At 39.6% G+C, this 21,704-nt stretch overlaps 2 protein-coding genes across 2 annotated transcripts; both read left to right on the top strand.

The window, feature by feature from the left end:
* The first annotated feature begins 6 nt into the window (after window positions 1–6).
* BTBD1 (BTB domain containing 1) lies at window positions 7–14,978 on the top strand. Its single transcript, XM_026045717.1, has 8 exons — window positions 7–300; window positions 5,936–6,092; window positions 6,696–6,801; window positions 8,211–8,408; window positions 8,699–8,891; window positions 9,546–9,633; window positions 13,172–13,318; window positions 14,236–14,978. The coding sequence occupies exons 1-8, from the start codon at window positions 218–220 to the stop codon at window positions 14,392–14,394; spliced, it is 1,131 nt and encodes a 376-aa protein (XP_025901502.1). The 5' UTR covers window positions 7–217; the 3' UTR covers window positions 14,395–14,978.
* Window positions 14,979–15,895: 917 nt separating this feature from the next.
* Window positions 15,896–19,864, top strand: CUNH15orf40 (chromosome unknown C15orf40 homolog). Its single transcript, XM_026045818.1, has 4 exons — window positions 15,896–16,054; window positions 16,132–16,264; window positions 17,074–17,201; window positions 19,284–19,864. The coding sequence occupies exons 1-4, from the start codon at window positions 15,896–15,898 to the stop codon at window positions 19,374–19,376; spliced, it is 513 nt and encodes a 170-aa protein (XP_025901603.1). The 3' UTR covers window positions 19,377–19,864.
* The last annotated feature ends 1,840 nt before the right edge of the window (window positions 19,865–21,704 follow it).

Genomic DNA, 21,704 nt, shown 5'->3' with positions numbered 1-21,704 from the left:
GCGGGAGCCGCTCTACAACTGGCAGGCGACCAAGGGCTCGCTGCGGGAGCGCTTCGCCTTCCTCTTCTCCAACGAGCTCCTCAGCGACGTGCACTTCGTGGTGGGCAAGGGCAGCCCCCGCGGCGGCGCGGGCGGCGGCGGCGCCCCCGGGCCGGGCCAGCAGCGCATCCCCGCCCACCGCTTCGTGCTGGCGGCCGGCAGCGCCGTCTTCGACGCGATGTTCAACGGCGGCATGGCCACCACGTCGGCCGAGATCGAGCTGCCCGACGTGGAGCCCGCCGCCTTCCTGGCGCTGCTCAGGTCGGGAGCGGCGGCGGGGAGGAGGGGGGGCGCGGGGCTCCCCGTCCTTCCGCCTCGCCCGGCGCTGCCCCGGCCCGGCCGCCCGGCCCGCCGCCTGGGCTGGCGGAGCGGAATGAATGGAGGGAAGAGCCGTGGGCTGCGCGAGGCCGCTCTGCCACCATTATGTATTATGACTAACGGCGGCTGTTCTGTCGCCATTATTTGTTATTATTAACGGCGGGAGTTAGGGCTCGCTACGGGCTCTGCAGCTCCAGCACCCGGCCAGAAGCAGCCGAGGCGGCTGCGCGGTGCCACCGGCCTCGCCTGCCGTTCAGTCTGGAACCGCCGCAGTGCTGCCGATCCACCCGCGGCGTGCCCGGGCGCCTGGGACGCCCTCACGGCCTCTCTTCCTCCGCAGGTGGAGCGGGAATGTGTGGCAGAAGGCAGGGATTTAGTCATTTTGCACATAAACCACCCGAATGAGAGAGGTCATCAGTACAGCAGCGAAGAGTATAAGATGAATGAATAACTTCCAACATGCGCAGAACAGGATCTGCAGCTTCTAATTGAGACAAAACTGATGAGTTTACCCATCCTTTACCTTTACTCAGTGTAGTGGTAAATAAGAGTTTATGGTGCCTGTAGAAATGATTGCTGGTGGTTTTTGTGCGTCAAGCTGAGGGAGGGTAATATGACTGAACACTTAACCTTTAAGTGCTTTTTTTTTTTCCTGTTTTTTTTAAGGCCGCTGTGTTGCTGACTAGCAAATGCACTGTATTCAATATCTGAATTCTCAGCAAATGGAGTAGTGAAAATATAGGACGAAGGGTTTATGGTAGCAGAGTGGGAAATACAGGGAAGTGTCTTTCAAGCACTTTGAGCATCTTTTCCAAGATTTAAAAGTAAATGCAAGTGTGTGCGTATATATATATGCATATATGTATATATACGTGTGTATATATATGTGTATACGTATATATGTATATATTTATATATGGGAAAAGTGTGGTACAGTGAAAAGCAGATGCAGTTAGGTAAGTTGGCTTGGGCAAAGATGTAAATAAAAAAGGGGTCAAGCTCTAAATAACAGACGGGTAATGCTTGAAAACTGTAAAAGTGAATGAAGAGATGTTGTTACAGTCAAACAAAAGCTGTCTTGTGTTTGTAGTGCTGCTAGTGCGTGATGGCCTGGGGACTTACGTGAATGAACGTATTATACTTGTGTCTTGTCTAAATAGCACAAGACTTAAAGCTCTTCAAGGTTTGGTATCTTATTTAGCTTGAAATGCATGGTAGCTTTTAGGACATACCTCTCTATTATATATATATTTTGAACTTATATTGGAGTAAATACGAATTGTAAAACAATATTAAAAGCACACCTAAGGAAGACTTCTTTAATACAGACCAGTATACACTGGACTGTATTTTAAAATATATCAGCTGTAAGAGCATCTGTTTTGTATGGTATTGACCTGAAGAGGCACAAGAACAGTGTCCTGCACTGCTGTCCCCTTTTATCTGTCACTAGTAAATTTGGCAGGTAGTGGTGGTAGCCTTTTATAGGACTCCCCTGTTGATCTCTGCACAGGCCAACTTGAGCTGCATGGATTGGGAGTTAGGTCAGGTGGGATCTTTGCCCATATGCAGCAGAAAAGCATTGCAGTAAAGGAAGAATTCTGCTGATAGAAGAAAACTTCAGAGGAAATTTGCTAAGTATTCAATGTTCAACAAAACACTTCTGTTTTCTACTCGTGCATTATGTTAGGTCCTGGTTGTAGTTGATATGTCCAGTAAGGATAATCCTACTTTGTAGAGTATATAATACCAGAGAGGTTTTTATGAAAGTTTTCATGATTTTCTTAAACTGGTCATCTTCATCTCTCCAGTGAGACTGTTCTTTTATTGTCTTATGAGGGGCTTTAAAGTACCGATGCAATGTGAGTAATAAGTTATGGGGGTTGTGTCCCCCCCCGACAGTTGTTGCAAGTCCTGCTGATCTGTACTTGGCTAAAATCTTGGCTGTAAGATGGAAGCAGGGGGGACATTTAGGGCGTACTGGGGAGAAGGAGAAAATGTTCTTAGAAAATAACTGGCTGAGCTCAGAGGCCTAAAATTGTCTGTGGTGTGTGTTGGCTTGCGAGCGGGCCGGTGTGCCACTTGCCTGAAGAGCCCTCGAACAGGAGCCAAGGGAGCTTTCCAAAGCAGCTGACGGCTCCAGTCATTCAGATAAAATCCCTAAGAACTCAAAATTAAGTCAAACTCACAAATTTTGTTTACTTTTTTTTCTGTTTTGTAATTAATCAACTTTTTTTTTTCTTCTTCATGATTTTAACTCTGTAACTTGAAGCTGAGATCTGGAAAATCGAAGTAGTGTCCTAGTAGCTGTCTGTGTTCTAGAGTTTTGGTTTGTCTTTTGGTAAATTTTTCCTCCATTCTCATTTTAAAATGCAATTCACAGTAATTTAACATGTACTTTGATCATAGTATAAAGGGAAGTGGCAACATGGGATGAAATTAGCTTTCCAAATGTCTTAGCAGAGGACTTTAACAGGCAGTAAAAGGGGAGTGATCATGACTAAAGTGGGAAAGATCCTTGATTTTTTTTTTTTTTTTTTTATACTAGTGAAGAAGATATGCTTACTTGAGAGTAAAGAAAAGCACCATAAAATTCGAGATGCTTAATTAAAATCAGTAGTTGAGTGGTCACTTGGAAAACTGTTATCCCTCACTGCTTTCTCCTACTACAACTCCCCAGATGAAAGTAAAATTAATCAATGTCTAAAGAGCAGGTTATTTTCTGCGAGATGGAAACTCTTGGGGAGAAGGGGAGGGAGACCAATAATGGAGAAATAGAAGTGGTCTTGAACCCCACTGAATAGCAGTCTGCTAATCAAGGAGAACTACTTCAAATGTCTTCTTTTCTGCCTTAGCAAAGAAGAATAAACGAATAATAAAGGAGGAGAGAATGGAGGGATCTTCAAAAATGGGATATAAAATTTAGATTAAAGGAGAGGTGAAAGCAGAGAAGAGGATTGGGGAAATAGATTATTAAATGCACTTGTGCAAGATAGATAGAGGAGGACAAGTGGCAAAAACATAGAGGAATGCTGGTCCACACCTGCCCTGGAGGGAGAGGCAGCTCGTGGAGCGATTCCTCAGAGAGAGGACACACCTAGAGCTGCTCTTCATGGACTGAGAAATGAATCGTGATTCTCGATCAGCAATTCAAAGAAAATACTGTAGGTTTATATGGAATTATAGAATAATCTATTACCATTTACATTTTTCAGTTATGTCAGCTTTGCAAATTGACACTTAGCATTTGCCAAAGGCTGTTTTGGTTCTGGCAAATGCCAGAAGAGTATTGGCACTGTACAAAATATGAAATATTACAACAGAATGGTTGTGTAACTTCCTAATGTGCCATGTCCTTCCATGAGCTTTCTCAGCTTAAAAGTCTATGCCTGGGTTAAATATTTTATTACTCTGAGCTGTCATGGCCTCTGGTGATCGATGCCCAGAAACATACCATGCGATCAGCTTGCTTGACTTGAGGTGCTGAGCAGCTCTTGCTTAAAACTTTAACCACTTGAGTCCTGTGAGTTTGTCACAGGCACACACACTTCCATTTGGGAAGTGTCCCTTAAGGAACTGCCAGGCACACAGCGGGAAGGGGACTGGAGAGAGAGCTTCAGGTATGTTCTCCATAGGATTGAGAAGCATCCTGTAGCTCACAGATGTTGTATGAATGAAAATCTTGCCTGACTATATGCTCTTGTCATGTTTGGTTTCCTCTCCTTTGCACATATAATTGGCTTCTGAGGAAAAGCCTGCAAGATTCCTGAGAATGGATGAATCAAGAAAATATAGGCTACCAAAATTAATAGCTTGTAGCTGTATTGCAACTTTTATTTTGAAGGCATAGAAAGCAAACCACAGGCCAGATGAGCTCCTTGTGTGGATCAGATCAGCAGTTTTAAGTTGTTTGCTCTTTAGAAATAAAATCAGAATTATTTTCTAGAAGCAACAAGATGAACATAGTTTTAGGGTTAAGTAAAACTGAGTGTGTATGGTTTATTATGCTGCTCTTTTTTCAGACTTTTTAATTTTTATGTTACTGGGATTTCAAGGTTAGATAAAATCTGTTTCAAAATGTCCTAACCCTGTAAGATTTTTATTTTTAGAACTGAAATCTAAATGGATGATTTTAGTGCTTTAGTAAGCAATTTGTCAACTCAGTGTTCAAAACTGCATTTTGAAAGCTGTAGCTACTAGATTTTAGATTTTTGAAAGTAAACTTACCAGTTATTGGGAAGTTAGCCTTATTGCTGCCAAGCAGCAATAAATTGTAGCTTTCATAAATTAGTTTAAAATGATATAATTGAAACTTTAATTAACATGGCATGGGATTAAAGTCTTTCCTAGAAGTTCTTTGATGTAAATTCTGTTTAAAGAGTTAATCTAAAGCGCCGCATTTTCCAAGTTACCATTTTCCAAGATGTGAAGGAATGAATTTGAGGATTGTAACAGTAAATGTTTACCTCTTGGGAAGCAACACGAGTTTAACATTGAAGGTTATACGTAGTTGTGTATTAGCATGAATGAGCTGTTAGCAATGGTATTTTATAATAGTATAATAGAATTTTTTACTTTTGGAGAGTAAAAAATGAAGAATAATTGCCAAAACTTTAAATGTAGGTTTCTGTTACTCAGTTCTCCCTTTGTGCAAACAGGCTTATTACTTTCACAGGCTTCCTCTGTTAAATGCAAACCATTTATCATTATAACTCCTAAACCTGTCTTCCATCTCTACCTTCTTGAATTTCTTTGTAGTTAATTTCTTGAAAGCTAATGAAATATTAGTAAGATTGTTATCTTCAACGTCATAAAAAAAGAGCAGTTAATTTTTAAAAATCATCTTTTCTGAACAGAACTTCAGACTAGGCAGCATTTATTTTGAAGTGACAGCTGCTCAGGAAAGATTTTTCTTGGTTTTGGTGAAGATTTCTGTCTCCTGGCTCGCGGCTAGTGCTCAGACCTCAACTAGTCATGCAGTCCCAAGCGGTGGAGTCGAGCCAGGGTGTTTGCTGTGGCAGCCTGCAGCAGGAACGGGAGGCTCAAGGTCATCTGCTAGAGTGTTACTCACTTTTTCTGTCTTCTGTACCCCAGGGAATGGTGACTTTGATATCAGGTGTTATCACAGTATAAGTCCTTGACGTTGTTCTCCTGCCTGGGAAACTAGTGTGCACTTTCAGTAAATTAAAATCAGTAATAAAGCCATGGGGGTTATGTATACACGTACTTAGAAATGCAAGTCTTCCCAGTGCATCAGAAGAGACTGCATTCGTATGTTAAGTAATTCTGCAGCTCAGCTGTTGTTTACAATTTAGTAGCTATGTATAACTAGTACAGCCAGATCACTCTTAGAGAGTAACCCATATTTAAAACAAATGTAGGCTATTAGGCTAATATAATACTCTTTCATCAGCTGTTTTATTAGTCTTTAATTTATAAAAATGTCAGGTGATTGGCTGTTGCGTAATCATACTGCAAATTTTTGACTCGTGTTTCCAAATTAAAGAGACTCTTACATTGTACTGCACTGCCCATCCGGATACATTTGCACTGTCTATGTTTGTGTGTTGTTTTTCAGRTTTCTTTACTCAGATGAAGTTCAAATTGGCCCTGAAACTGTTATGACCACTCTCTACACTGCTAAGAAGTATGCAGTTCCAGCCCTGGAAGCACACTGTGTGGATTTTCTAACTAAGCACCTCAGAGCAGATAATGCTTTTATGTTACTTACTCAGGTAGGTTCATTCAACTTAGCTTTGATTTACTCTGAAAATCAGCATTTGGAGAGAAGTAGCCAGATAATACTTCACAGTGGGTCTAGCCATGACGTAGTCTGGTTTATGTATAAAAATGTGCCATTCCTGTATGCTTCCGTTTCTATAGACTTGTTCTGGCTTCTTATTTTGTAATGTTAATGTAAAAGGAAACTTTTTATTATTAATAACTATTTTAATTAATATGCAGTGTACCAGGACACTTCAAACAGGGCCAGTTTGCTCTCCAATGTATTTATACAAATATTGTAACTTTTTTGATAATACTCTATTTCAGTTCACTGTAGTGGGTTTGATTTGTGCTTATTTCACTTACCATGTTGTGAGAATACAAAACTTTAGCATGAAGCAAAACTTTTATGCAGTGTGTTCTCTTAAATCTTCAAAGTAGTACGTAATTCATGTATCCTTTAAGGGATAAACACAAGGTTTACCTAGACAAATCAGCCTATTATAATTTAATTTATCCTAGTGTAAAAATATTTGCTCGTTAGAATTAGTGGTTTGACAACTTGTTGCTTGCAATACCAGAGTAACCAAAGTGGTATTTCTTTATTTTCCTAGGCTCGTTTATTTGATGAACCTCAGCTTGCTAGTCTTTGTCTTGACACAATAGACAAAAGTACCATGGATGCAATAAGTGCAGAAGGCTTTACTGATATTGATATTGGTAAGTTACTTTCTGATTTGTCCTAAGTATTACAGTTCTGAAAGGAACCGTGCTCTTTTGCTGCATGGTCCTTTTCTATTCAGAGTTGCACAGAATAGATATAAGTTATAGAATCTATTTAAAAAAAAGAGAGAGAAAACTTGATTTCCTTCACTTCCTTCTTGAAGTGTCAGCACTTGTAAATTTGATTGCTTCCATTTTTTTTAAATTCCACTCATATATGTCTAAAATCTTACTCCAGTTTAGTTATATCAGAATTTCAGACTAAGGGTGGTATTCCAGCTGCTTAAAGAAACTGAGAAGTCATTGTTAGCTCTTGTGTTCGGTGGGTTTATGGTACTGGTGCTCATCTCCGCCCTTGGTAAGTCTCAATCTGTTGGTACTTCCATATATGATATTTTCTGTGACAACAGATGTGCTTTGCTCGAGATTGGGGCATTTAATAACTCCTGAACAAGACAGAATACTGACATTGTGAAAATGCTGTTTTTCAGGCTTGTGTGAGAGGAAAAGTAGAACAGACTAAAACTTAAATATTCACTACAGATTTCTTATTTGTCTGTAGTTCGTCAGATGACAGACAAAGTAATACAGGAAAAGACTGCTTTTATAACACATGTGAAAATCTTACCTCATGTCCTGTATTCCACCTTCAAGCTTTAGGTTGTAAATAAAAGCCTTTTCTGAATAAGTTATTTCAATTATTGCTAAATTAGCTTTCACCTAGACTTCAAGGAGGACTTATTTATTGTGTAGTTCTTCACAGTACTATTTATTTGAATTGGTGTTCACCAGGTAATTTCTTACATTTTACCAGTATCAAAGTTGTACAATTCCATAGGAACTGTATTTCTTAGGAAACGGACTGTGTTCTCTTTTATATAACAGAATGAAGAACAAGTTCTAATAGAATTTTGAAGTATCCTCCTTTTTCTTTTGTGACTACCACTTCTGAGGTCTACAGCTGATCTAGATTGGCAGGTGGATGTGTTGATGAGAATAATACAGTATTGTCATGAATAGCTTTTTTCTTTCTTTCATAGTGTGTAGTCATCAATCTATAGAAATTTGTTATTCTACTTAATTCTGCTTTTGATCTTTCCCTAGCTATGGAAGTTCTTTAGGGGAGTTCTTTAGTTATTTTGTTGTCACGACAGAGATTGTATGCAGTCTTAGTCCTATATAATTTTAGGAGTCAGGATCATATACCATCTGTACGGCAGAAGGAGGAGTAGAGGGTTTTACCTTAGAGTGTATGTCTACCATTTGGAGATTTATTTTAGACACAAGACAAATTGTCTTACCTTTTATGCCTTGTTATAAGTGTCTTTAGTGTGTATTTGTTTAGCTTTTAAGCTCACTTGAGAAGCTCACTGAATGAATATTGATCCAAATCTTAACTTCTTTAGACACATTATGTGCAGTTCTGGAAAGAGACACCCTTAGCATTCGGGAGAGCAGACTCTTTGGAGCTGTTGTTCGTTGGGCAGAAGCAGAATGTCAAAGACAACAACTGCCTGTGACATTTGGTAACAAACAGAAAGTGCTTGGAAGAGCCCTTTCCTTAATCCGTTTTCCACTAATGACTATTGAAGAGTTTGCAGCAGGTGAGTGTTTGGCTTCTTTGTCATACTGTTGGGCTGCATCTCCGCGCTATATGGTTCATCCTAAAGTGTTTAGATGCCTAGTACTCATGTTATTAATATTCCACTAATGGAAGATGTGATGCACTTTTAACCAAAGTAAATCATCCTGCAGAAGATGTTATGGCCTTTTAAAAATGCTATTGCCGTTTTTAAATGTCAGTAGTCAAACTGTCATTTGCAAATATGTGTGGTTAAATAGAACAGGTTGGAGTAACTCTTAGAATCGCCATAGAAGTGTTTTCTTTTCACAGGTCCTGCTCAGTCTGGAATCTTATCAGATCGGGAAGTAGTAAATCTCTTTCTTCATTTTACTGTCAACCCTAAGCCTAAAGTGGATTATATTGACCGACCAAGATGTTGTCTTAGAGGAAAAGAATGCAGCATTAACAGGTTCCAGCAAGTGGAGAGTCGCTGGGGCTACAGTGGAACAAGTGATCGGATTAGGTATGGCTTTTGAAACTATTTGGAGGAGAGGCAGAGAACTGTGGAAAGAAAGGGAACGTATTACTCAACTGTTGCTTCTTTGGCATAAAGATACAATAATAAACATGAGGGTTCTGCTTGGGCAGGTTTGGCTGTGGGTGGGGTTTTTTTTTTTTTGTTTTGTTTTTTTTTTGTTTTTTTGTTTTTTTGTTTTTTTTTTGTTTTTTTGTTTTTTTGTTTTTTTTTTTGTTTTGTTTTTAGAGGGGAACTTAGGCAATTCCACACAGCAAAATATGAAGTCACAAAGAACAAAGTTTTGGAAGGCTGAATTCATCCTCAAGTACAGGATTCTGGTATTGGATAGTTCATGCATATCCCATTTTAAAATACCAAATCTTAATCTATTTCTGTTTTGGAGAAATTCAAAAGAATTGTTTATTGATCCTTCATACTCAAGAATATCTTTGTATATTAGCAAAGCTTGTCTGCAATACTGATACCGTAAGAGTATTGCCATCAAAATCCAATAGAAAACATTACTGAAAATATATTAATGTCATTTTAAGCTTGCTCTCCTACTGTTCAGAAGGAATCTGTTCTCCTTGACTTAGAATGAGGTAACATTGACATGTAAACAGTTTGTTTAAATTTCTTTCTTGGCTTGTGTCTTGGTAGATTCACAGTTAATAGAAGAATTTCCATAGTGGGATTTGGGTTATATGGATCTATTCACGGACCCACAGATTATCAAGTTAATATACAGGTACAGTATATTCTGTTGAAATAGTATATGTAGAAACTATGCTTCTTACAGGCAAGTACTTGCAAAACATCTAGTGAATATTTTAAAGGGTAAGAAGTATGTCAGGCAAAGTATTTTACCTGTGTTTTCGTCCCAGCTGTGATCATAGGCAAGTGCCTAGGGAAAAGTAAGAACAATATGATTTTTTTTTTCTTTCCCGTTCTGGCCTCCAGCTATTTTCAGTGTAGGGAATTTCCTGAGAATGGTTTGTTTTCTCTTTTTAGTAGCTCTCAGTGATTCTATCTTTAGAATGCTTGTCCAGCCTAACCTTGAACTCCTGTTAACTTACAGCAAAGATTTTTACAAGTTTCTGGTCTGTTCATTGGACACTGAAGTTTCTGGTAATTTAGGCAGTTACAAATCAGGAAAGAGATCTTGGATTTGTCAGCAATAATTCTCTGAAAGCAATGACAACATGTAGTGACTGCAAGAAAAATACTGAAAACAAGATAAAAGGTGATAACTGTGTTGCCATATGAAAACTAGGTGTGCTCACATATTGAGTGCTGTGTTCAGGCCTGGTCTCGCATAGTAGTATTAGAAGGTAAAGAAAGAAGTAAATAAAATGATTACAGGGATAGAGCTGCCTCTTTGAGAAGAGACAAAAATGTTAGGACTCTTCAGCTTCTGGAGGAGTAGGTGGCTAAGGAGAGGTGTGTCCAATATTTTGATAATCATGGAAGCAATGGATAATGTAAATGCAGAACTGTCTGTTACTCACCATATCCCCCCCATTAGAATGAGGCTACTCCAAATACAGGTATTTTTTTTTTCTTTTATATGATGGAAATACTTAACATTGCCACAGGAGACAGATACCCTTTAACCTCATGATATTTGGACAAATTCATTCAAAAACAACATATCCTTTAACAGATTCCAACAGGAGTATAAGAAAGAAGGATGCATGCCGTAGCATCCCTAGAAGAGCAGTTGTGCATGGTGGGGAAATGGACTGTAGAGTCTGGCCTCTGATTCTCTTCATCAGAAGCACCTTCTCTTGCCACTGTCTGTGCATGTTGGACCCAACAGAGCGGTTGTCTGACCCAGCAGTGTGTGTGTTCTGTTCCTAGCTTGCCTAGTAGATGTATTGGGCTTAGGAACTTGTCATTGTCCAGACCTACAGCTGTTTGGAAAGATGAACATCTTATTTGCAGCTCCTTCAGGCTTCAGCGGGAGTTGCACGTTATTGTTACCATAACTGCTTTTATAGCTACTTAAATTTTAGGCTTACTGAAAACATAACTTCTTTTCAGCAAGCTTCTGTTTGTTTGTTTTCTCTTTTTGATGTTTAGCATAACTTGAAATTTAGCAACTAGATTTGGTTGCTTATGTAGGAATGTTGATACTTTAGCATATTATGGTCAGCATATTATGGTCACTGTTACCTAATGTTTCTATTATGAAATTTTGAATCTGATCCTGCTCATCTCATGGTACCAAATCAGGATTTCATTTCCTTCTGCTGAGCAATTGGTCAGTGATGGCAAGCTCACGAAATGGTCAGTGATGGCATCTAAAAATGTGCTCCCTGCTTTGTGTCCTGGTATGATACTTGGCCAACCTGAGAGAGTAACTTACGTCATCGCTAAATTTCTATTTCCTGCCAGGATTGGCTTCTAGTTAGTTAAGTGAGCAGTAATACTGGTCCTGCACCATATTAAGTAAGAACTTTGAAGCTGTATGAGTTGTGTTATTTATTGCAATGAGTTTTGATTGGATTCTAAGCTTTCTAACAGGTACTGATACTCGGGGACTGGCATGTTCTGCTGTCCTGGTATTTTGTAACCAGTATTGCAGCACACTTGATGTGATAGGTGTATGGGAAGTTTTGTGGAAAAGAAAATCCATGACCTCACTGAGCCCGTTTTATTCTATAGATTTCTATCATTTGTTGAAATTCTTCATTTGGTTCCTTTCTAGGCATGTTCTTGAAATGGCGGTTTGTATCTTCTGTTTCCTATCAGGTTATTTCCATTCTTTGACCATCCTGTACTTAGGGATAAGAATTTTTGTGTCCATTCCTCATGAAAGAATGTTATGTCTTCTCTCTTAGGATGTTCCAGAGAAAATGTATCTGGGATGAGATATCAAAGGATTTTGGTTTTTTTTTTCCACATTCCTCAGTTTGAAAAATCACTTGCAAACTCCTTAATTTGAAATGGCATTAGTTTTCTTCTTTTTTTTTTTCTAAACTACATCTGTGCAAGTAGCACAGTGCACCAGGAATAGATCTTCAGAACAAAACAGTTGGTACTGAAAACCCAGCAGCTACACTATTACACTATACACATTTTGGGTTTTTTGTTTTGTACTGACTCTTGTTTGATCCTGAGGTAAATTCCTCATAGCAGATGAAAAGCATTTGGTGTGTTCCCTCAGTGCCCTTTCCAGATTTATTTCCTCTGAAAAGAATTTAGTTCTTTCGGGACAAACTGAAGCATATTAAGTGGGATTGATAAGAGATTCACTTGGAGGAAAAAACCCACTCCTGATCCAGCCTGAAAGGGTGGTGTATCCCTATGGTTTGGATGAAGGCCACCCGTTCTATCCACTTTCCCTTTATTCTGGAAGCATTCCCAGTTCCTCATGAATCTGAGACCTTGTCACACAATCTTTTCAGCCAGGTATTTAAATTCTGCTTCTCTCCCTCTGGAACTACATCAAGTGCTGGGAGAGCTATAGCGAAAGTTAAACACTTCTATTCTTGTCTTATTCACCTCAGATATGCATCTTTTGTGTGAAATGATGTATGACTTCACTATGATCTCTGCCGTGTCTAATAATGGTGGCTAAAGAACACACCGTTGGAAGCTCTATTTTAGGCAAGATGTACAGAGCAAAAATCCAAAATGACAAGTGCACGTCTTAGCTACCGATTTCTCTTCTCCACTAAAATTAAAGGGAAAAGAACTGGAATATGTAGTCTGAGTGTGATTTTGAGACTAAATGTGAAATATTTATATGGTAGTGGGGCTATTTATCGGGGAACACTGAAGTACAAGTTTGTTTTTATTTCTGAGAATGCATCACATTGTTTGTGAGAACTTGTTTGGCTAAATTAGCCAAAACCAATGAAGAGCCAGGGTCTACACGCTAGTTCTGTACTTCTCATGCAGGCTGTGTAGGTGAACAACAGAGATCAGCAAATCTAAGTACAGGATCATATGTAGTCTGTGAAGGTCAGAAATTGAAAGTCTGACAACTATCCATCCCTCCCAAGCAAAGACTATAACCTGCCTGCAGTGCAGTGTTGGTGGGCTGAGTTTGGGCTGTACAAAAGCCTGCTAGTTGTGCTTCAGCCCTGTGCTGCATGAATTCTAGTGGTAGTACTGGGAAATGATATCTGCCTTCCAGGTCTGGGGTTGCACTATCTTTCCAGTAAAACTGGGTGGAGTAGGCAAGTACCCATGTGTAATASTCTACTATGCATGTGACAGGAATCTTTTCCAAGGTTGTAAACTCAAAAATACTTTTTTTTTTAAATGTTTTTATGCAGATAATTGATTATGAGAAGAACCAGACTCTAGGACAAAATGATACTGGATTTAGTTGTGATGGAACTGCCAATACATTCAGAGTAATGTTTAAAGAACCTATAGAGATTCTACCAACTGTTTGCTACACCGCTTGTGCTACACTGAAAGTAAGAACAGTATGGAAGAAAATGTTGTTCTGACCCAAGGTTTTGTCTAACCTGTATTTGTTTTCTGATGGAGGAGTGTCTTGCATTTAAGTTCAGTACTGAAGAAGGCTGCAGTTAAATTCTGTGGTAATTGGTAAAACTGCTAACTCTATTCTGTGCCACAGCATAGAATTCATAACTGAAGTGAGAGAGAGGTGGGGATGCTACTTTATCTTCAGCTTTTCTCCTTTGTTTTCCCATTTTCTTACTCAGGAAGGGAATGGATCCTAATGAGAGTCACTATTTCTGTGTGGGGAAAAGCACAACTTACGATATTCAATTTGGCAGCTATTTGTATTAAAATCTAAGGCATGCATGTGTTGTTGTTTTTTTTCTTAAAGATTTTTTTTATCAAGGATATCCCAGCCAACAGCTATATCCAAAAAATAGAAAGCTTTCTCTTTTTTACAGAGTTCTTGAAATACAGGAGTGATTTGCTTTAGTAAAGCTTCCTCCTGAACTTAAAAAACAAATTTATTCTTTCACTGTTTTGTCCAAAATAATTAAAAATCGGTGTTCTTTTAATTTCCTATGCAAAAATCGAAGTTGAGTAGGTTGGAAAAGATATTGCACATTTAAAAGAAGCAGCTGAGGCAGAGAACTAAATAAAGGTCACGGACAATGATATAACAAGTAGATATACTATAAAGCATTTATTCATTATCAGCAAGGCAAAACCAAGTGATTTAAGTCTACTTTCAATAGCTTTTATGTAGATATTGCTACATAAATAGCTTTTGCTGGTTTTGTATGTGGTTTTGTACATAAGTGGATACTGTAATTTTATATTATAATAATCTAAATCAATAGACTTCAACACTTTATGGTTTTTGCTGCATGCTTCTCATTCAGTGACTAATCTCTTCTGATTTTTCTAGGGTCCCGATTCTCACTATGGAACAAAAGGATTGAAGAAAGTGACACATGAGTCTCCTACTGCTAGCAAAACATGCTTTGTCTTTTACAGTTCGCCAGGTAACAATAATGGTACATCAATAGAAGATGGACAAATACCAGAAATAATATTTTATACATAAAATCACCTTGGATGTGTATCAGTGGACTTTAGTTCACTACTGATGGCAATCACAAAATTCTATAAAATTACATGAATATTTAAAACCAAAATTAACTTGTTCGAGCGGTACCAGAAAAGCTCTTCTCTCTGCATATTACTGGAAGAATGGGATAACTTAGCTTTTCCTCTTAACAAAGCCTCACGTGGAATAACTTTGCTGTATATTGAAAAGATTGTTTTAAAAAGTACCCTGTGTTTACTGGATTTGTATTTTTACCCCTTGATCTCTGACACAATGGAAYTCATCTTTTAAACTGGAAAACGTTATTCATTATGAATTTTGAGTGTTGTACATTTTCCCCTTCCTGTCTTAAAAAGACAGTAAATCTGCTGCTGTATTTCCAGCTTATGTTTCTCTTCAAAGTAACTGTGGAATGACCCTATGACCCTGCATTACTATTTTTTTTTGTAAAGTCTATCAGCAAAACTGGATTGATACTATGATCATTTTGACTCTTTTGAACGAGTTGTGGATAACGAATGAATTTAGAACTTCAGACAACATCAGCAACTGTTGAAGAAAYACTAAGTCAAAATCTGCAATATCAATGTCTCCAGCATCTCTTAATTCATAAGGACTGYTTTGGAACACAGAGCTGGTTACAGAGATAGCCACCGTATGTACATATGTGCCTGTAAGAAAATGTGTAAATGAAATGTGAAAATGAGAATATAAAACTTGTAATGATGTCATTTTACGAATGGATGCTCTAATACTAAATACCAAAAAAAAAAAAAAAGTGAACTAAGGATTATTTGTATACATCTAGTTGAAGGGTGTACGGTAATGAGAGGTTTTTAGGTGAGTATCTATAGTATTCAGCATCTTGCAATATTTGCTGTAGTTTCACAGGAAAAATAGTGCAATCCTTCCTCTGTGGACTCCTGTGCCCTCCTACAACCTAAGTACTAGGTTGAGAACACGTGAAAAGAACCTTATCTCCTGTAGCACTACGACAGTGTATACGTTCACCTTTATAATGCTTTATGATTGCATTAAACAGAAGCTTACTTCTTAAAGCAGGGGAGGAACACCTCTCTTCACTTGCAAATAGTGCCTGGGAGAAGGCAGCGGTGCTAGAAAACAYATTGAGGTAGTTACAGGAGCCTCTGCCTGAAGCTTCAGGGTTTCATTGGGAAAGCTCTCCTCATTATGGGTTTATAATGCTTCTTTAGGCCAGAGTGGGGAAGAGTGCAGTCTAGGTGCAGATCTAGTTCCACACTACATCTTTCTGCAGCCTAACGCTGGGATGACCCTAGGCCCTGCCTTGCTGTAATGACCTTACACTAGGGACTGCTGTCAGTAAGTGTGGAGCCCTTTTATCCACCGTCTGCCCCCTTTTGTGGTCAGCAGGGCTTTAGCCGCACCCTGGCCGTGCAGGGCCCGGCGGGGCCGGGTTCCGCGCGGCCCTTGCCGCAGCCCTGCACGACGCCCCTGCCGCGCTGGCCGAGGGGCCGCCATGGCGGCGCCGCCCGCTCCCCAGCCGCGCCTGCGCAACCGCGCAGCCGCAGCGCGCAGGCGCGAGGCGGGCGGCGCGGCCGCTGTTGCCGGAAGCGCCGCGCGGGGCATGTTGGCCCTCGCCGGCCTCCGTGGGCGCGCGGCCGCCATGCCCCGCAGGGTGGGTGCGGGCCCGAGCCCGGCGTGGCGGCCGCGGGGCCGGGGTGGCGGCGCTCACCGCCCCTGTGTCTCTTGCAGGGCAAGGGCGGCGCGGAGGAGGCAGCCGCGGCCCGGCCGGCCGCCCCCGCGGGGCCCGTGGCGGCGGGCGGCGATGGCTCCGTGCGGGTGACCGTGCGCGCCAAGCCCGGCTGCCGGCGCAGCGCCGTGACAGGTAGGGCCCGCGCGGGCCCCGCTCCCCCTCGCGGGACCGGGCCGGGAGCTGCTGCCCGAGCGCGCCACTCGCTCCAGCGGGGGGAGCCCGTGCCCCGGGAACGGGTATCGAGTGACAGAAGCAACAAGTGGGTTTGTTTACGTGCGGGTTAAAGCCAGGCTTTGTGTGCGCGCTTGTGTGAGGCTGCCGGGGGGACCTGCGGCCCGCAGCACGGCTCCCTGCCCCCGGTGTCTCTCCGCAGACACAGGAGCTAAAGGGCGTTTGCAGCTGTTCTATATTTCAACAGGAATAGAACGCAGAAGCAGTAAAGTAGTTGGAGACCATAATTGATATTGCTTTAAAATAAGTGTAAACTTCAATGCTGAAGCAGAGCCTAGGAAACAGTGGGCGCTTTGGGGAGGCGCAGTTGTGTTCAGTAAAACGTGAGCCTGCTGGCTGTGCACAGACCTGTGTGCAGGCCTTTGCGTCGTGCGTTTGGGGTAACACTGCACGCTGCAAAGCTGGATCTGCAGCAGCGACAGAATGGGCGTCATGCAGAGAGACCCAGCTCTACAGAGATTTAGACAGCGTAAAAACTGCTGGTTCTCAGACCTAGTCTTAYACAGATCTGTATGGTTATTTCGTACTGCGTGACTTTTAACTTGGAGTAGTTTGTGGAGTGTAAAAATGGCAAGTTATATACTGTGCTGGGAGCTTATTTGGATTTAAATTGAACTGTTTCCAAAACATAAATATTATTATTTTTAAGAGCTAAGAATTGGATGCTTAAAATATTCTGAGCATAAAATCCTTAAAATATTTTCTTGTAGATGTGACAACTGAGGCAGTAGGTGTAGCTATTGCTGCACCTCCGTCAGATGGAGAAGCAAATGCAGAGCTGTGTCGCTACCTCTCTAAGGTGCTAGAGGTGAAGAAGAGTGAAGTTGTTTTAGAGAAGGTACCTTTTTTTTTTTTTTTTCATTTTTTTTTTTTCCCTTCTTCCCCTTTCAGTCTTGTCCTGCTGCACTTCACATTCAGGTTTCTGGAATGATTTGTTGAACATTGGAGAGAGGGAGCCTGTTCTTCAACTACTACTTGAGTTTTTAGCATTCAGTTCAAAGGTGTTTGTAAGACATGTGAACGATGTTTGGATGAGTTAATGGAATGACTCATTCAGAGTAAATGCAGTATAGGAAGAACCACAGCTCATTTTGAGATCTTTAATCAGAATGGTTCTCGCCATGATATATTTTTAAAATCTCTGTCTTTCATGTTTGCATTGCATTTGAAAATCCACTTGTTTTCATTTCAAATCCACTTCACAAAATTCATGTGCTTTGCAGAAAATGTGTATTTTGCAATAATATTTTGGAAGATGCTTCTGTATTGACTGAAAATTTTCTGACAACTGCCATGGCTGTAAGAGCATATATAGATACTTAGACTATAACTGGACCTTAAGAATTTCTTTGTAACAGAAGAACTTCAGTGCTTTCTCTTTGGCAAGTGGAAACTGTTTGTTTTATTTATTGCACTGGATAAATAATTTATTTTATTAATTCATTGTACTTAAAGTCCGTTTTTCCAGCCCTCTTCATTTATGGGTTATGAACATGAAGTTTAATGTCATAGAAGTCTGTTAACAGTTAGTGATAATGGCAACATGATCAATGAATTGAGCGCTGCTTTGCTGAAAGGTAGAGATGCCAAGGTTTTAAGTTCTCTTTTTTCCTGAATGCTAGGCAAACTACTTMATCCTTATCAATATTTTACAGATAACACTGCTCTTCTACTTGTCCTCAACATCAAGGGATGTTGAGTTTTAACTAGATCATTCTCATAAGGTAGTTATGTTGATTCTTTTTAACATAGGATAGTAAGTGTAAAAGGGAGCAGCATTATCTGACCTTCTTGGCTCAGTTGCTCTGGCCTACAGCACCCAAATAATTGCATTTAGGTGTTTGTCTTTGACAAGCCATGTTTGATCTCAGTGAAGCGTGTCTCAGTGGTAATGTCTGTATTTTCCTTGTGGCTCACATTTCCTTCTGATCTGCTAGGTGTGCAAAAGTGCTTTTTGGTACTAGTTGTTCTCTCTTAGCTGCTGCTTTCTATGTATTAACAAATAGCAAAAGCAATCCAAGTAGGAAATGATACAGTAAAAAAAAAATAGAATTACTGGATTTTTGTGCAAGTGTATTGATTTTCATCATCAGTGGGCTAGATTGCTTCAAAATCTGTTTTTCTTTTTATACTTCATACCTTATTTCTGTATATTAGAGCTAAGAACTTTTTCCTCCTTCAGGATGTTCATTGTGGACTTTTCAAATGCCTTTCTGCTAGGTCTCAAATTAACATGTAGCTAGTGTGTTTCTAATGTCTTTACTGAATGTCAGCAATGTTGTAACCTTGGACAACATGAAATGAGGTTACAGGTTTGACAGTTCCTACATTATATATCAATCTTGTTGGTAATATTTGAGATACTTTCTTGTTGTTGTTCATAAATGCTGTATGAATCTGGAGTGCCTTATACGTTTTCTGCAATGCTACTTCTTTTCCACCTGTTGATGATGATCAATCTGAGAGCTCAAGTAACTACTGTTCTTTGGGACACAGGGTTGGAGGAAGATCTGAAAGTCCATACCCGTCAAACATATATAGTAACCTTTTGAAAAACAAAAGGCAAATGTGGTTGAAGTTTTACTTCTTGATGATMTGACAGAGTTACGGAAATTTATCACTTCTTGCTTCTCCTTGTAACCTGTAAAAAAGAGCATTAATTTAGGGTGGGTGTGCTCTATCAGCTGAATCTAGTTTTAATAAGATAGTTAGATAAGACATTTCTTTTCACGTTTAAAATAGCTAGAAAAAGCACTGATGAACCATATCACACTGTTGTTAATTCTGCCTACCCAAATGCTAAGAATTATTTTTTCAAGTATCTGATACATTGACATTACAGTGAGATTTTTGGAATGTGTATGTGGTGATGATTCTCTGAAAGTTTTTTTTTTTGTGTGTGTGTGTGTGTCTAAACTAGGGTGGTAAATCACGTGACAAAGTGGTGAAGATTTTGGTATCGATGACACCAGATGAGATATTAGAAAAACTGAAAAAAGAAGCTTCCAGTTGACCTAAAACCAGAGCAGGAAATGGAGCAATGCGTCTTGGTAAATTATATAAATCTGGTCCTATGGGAATGTGGATAATGCCTAGGGAAAGGTAATATTGCCCCTCTTGTTAATACAGCTGCTGCTTAGTTGAAGTGTTTGTGTAGGTCTCGGTCTTCACCTTTGTCACTGTATGTAGTAAAATTGGAAAAATTTGTCTTTACAGAGGTTCCAGGTCTGATTCAGTCAGTACAGTTTTATTTTTTTGTTTTATTTTTTCCCCTCTGGAGAGTTTCTTGCTTGTAAGATTTGTCCACTTAATAAACAGTTCAGAGATCATTTAGAAATGCCATGCAAAAGGATAGATGAATCTAGTTGATGAAGAGCATAAAGAGCGTTCTCTGTAATATCTGGTGGCTGACATAGGATGCAGTTCTCCTGTTACTTGCACATCTGTATATCTAAATTAAAGTTATTTGAAGCCAGTATCCTTTGTTGCACACAAGCAAGCTAGAAGCAGAATCATCTCCTGAGTAACTGAAGAGAATCAGAAGTTTGCAGTATAAAAAACTGACCATGCAGTCACGGTTTCTTTGCTAAATGCTAAATGTAATGACTTTTTAAATAATAAAAAGGCAAAATATTTCTAACCTTGTTTTGTATTTATATTTTTGACCATAAAAAAGTTTCCTAGATGTCACTTTGTACAATGTTCTGTTTTTTGTTTTTGTTTTTGTTTTTTTAATAGCAGGGCTTGCTTGCATTCTTTTCTTGGTTTAAAAATGAGTAGTATTCTAGCCAGTAGAAAGTCGAGCAGCCTTAGACCTGAAGTTACAGGAGGTCTGAAACTGAAGGGGCAACTGTCCAGTGTCTTGGGATAATGAAGCCTTAAGAAATAAGGAAGCCTTAAATTTTCTGTTTATCATACTTCACAAATCAGAGTTAGATTAAACCAGTGTTTCCTCAAAACTGATGTGATGTTCAACTAGTTACTGTTGTTCCTCAGAACGTCCTCACAGCTTTTTATCTTGGTAACTGTTGGTGTTTGAAGTGGTTCTCTCTTTACTGTGTTTTTCACTTTATAAAAAGGAATGTCATTTTAGTGGCCCACATAAAAAGAAGAAAAATGTTCTCACTATCCCTTTCAGGTTAGTTATACCCTCCTCAGGAAACCAATCTGCTATAAATGCAAAATGTACAGCTGCATTTCTTTACTAGTTTCACATCATGCAACCCTCACAGCAAGCATTTCAGTTGTCCATAGTCGAAAATCTCCTGCCTTAGCTATTTCTCCCTGCTTCATTTTGTTCTTAATATTGCAGTGATTTTTAGTGTCAGAAAACTGGTCCTACTGGTGTTTATCATGGTGAAATATCTTTTGAAGTGACTCAGTTTCACAGATCTTATTACAAGGTAACTTATTTTTATAGTGTTTCAGTAGGGTGATAATTCTGTAGTTCGCAAATGCTGTTTGTTGAATGTTTTTATCAGGACTTCTTGTGTTCTCAGGCTTGTGGTCAGCTGTACGYTGCCTCCTATGTTTTTCCCTGGCCTTTTCCATTTGTCAGGTCCAGTTTGGTTAAGTTCCATCATCCCTGCTGTCCTGTGAACTTTGGTTCAGGGCTCCTTGCTGCCTCATCTGCTCCTGCCTAGCAGAAGGGTTCCATATCTTGCAGAAAAATTATGGCAAGGCAAGCAAAAAATAAGTGATGTGATTTCAACACCCATTATAAAGGTTTCCTAGGAAAAGGGTACCTCATGTTACGTTATATTACACTATATGTATTTTAATGAATATATCATTAAATACATATTTCAGTATGTATTTGAATATATATTTCAATATGCATTTGAAATAATGTATTACATTTTTTTTCATAGTTACAGAGTCATTTTGGAGGAAGTATATTGTTCATCAGTGATGATTATCTGTAACACTACCCAACTCAATTTTCCATTCCCCAGTGGGACTTGGTTTTATTTGTCCAGTTTAGTTGTCATAGTTTTCAAAACTTGTTGCAGTTAACTATTTTTAGCATTGTTTCTTAAGAAGCAAAAGTATTATTGGTGGCATGTATCCGAGGCCTGGCTTCTGCTGCTCCGTGCATTAGCTAGGTAAGGTCTTGGTGCAAGTGTAATGAAGCCTCAGCAAAAGCAACTAGAGTAGCAAATAAATCAGAGGGTTTAAAATTAAGTTCTGCTAGCAGTGGCTTTCCTAAGTCAAGGCTAAGTGGAAATCCGCCTTTATATGCTGAGAACAGGCAATATTTAAGCATTAACCAAAAAAGTATTTTAGAAAGGTAACATAGATAAAATTGTGGTGGTGCTGTATCTAACATCTGAGAGCCTCT

The sequence above is a fragment of the Nothoprocta perdicaria genome, unplaced genomic scaffold (assembly GCF_003342845.1).
Source record: "Nothoprocta perdicaria isolate Ctin4 unplaced genomic scaffold, notPer1 scaffold_41, whole genome shotgun sequence".
Lineage (NCBI taxonomy): Eukaryota > Metazoa > Chordata > Aves > Tinamiformes > Tinamidae > Nothoprocta > Nothoprocta perdicaria.
Note: the sequence above shows the minus strand (reverse complement) of the source record. Positions and strands in the feature narration are given on the sequence as shown.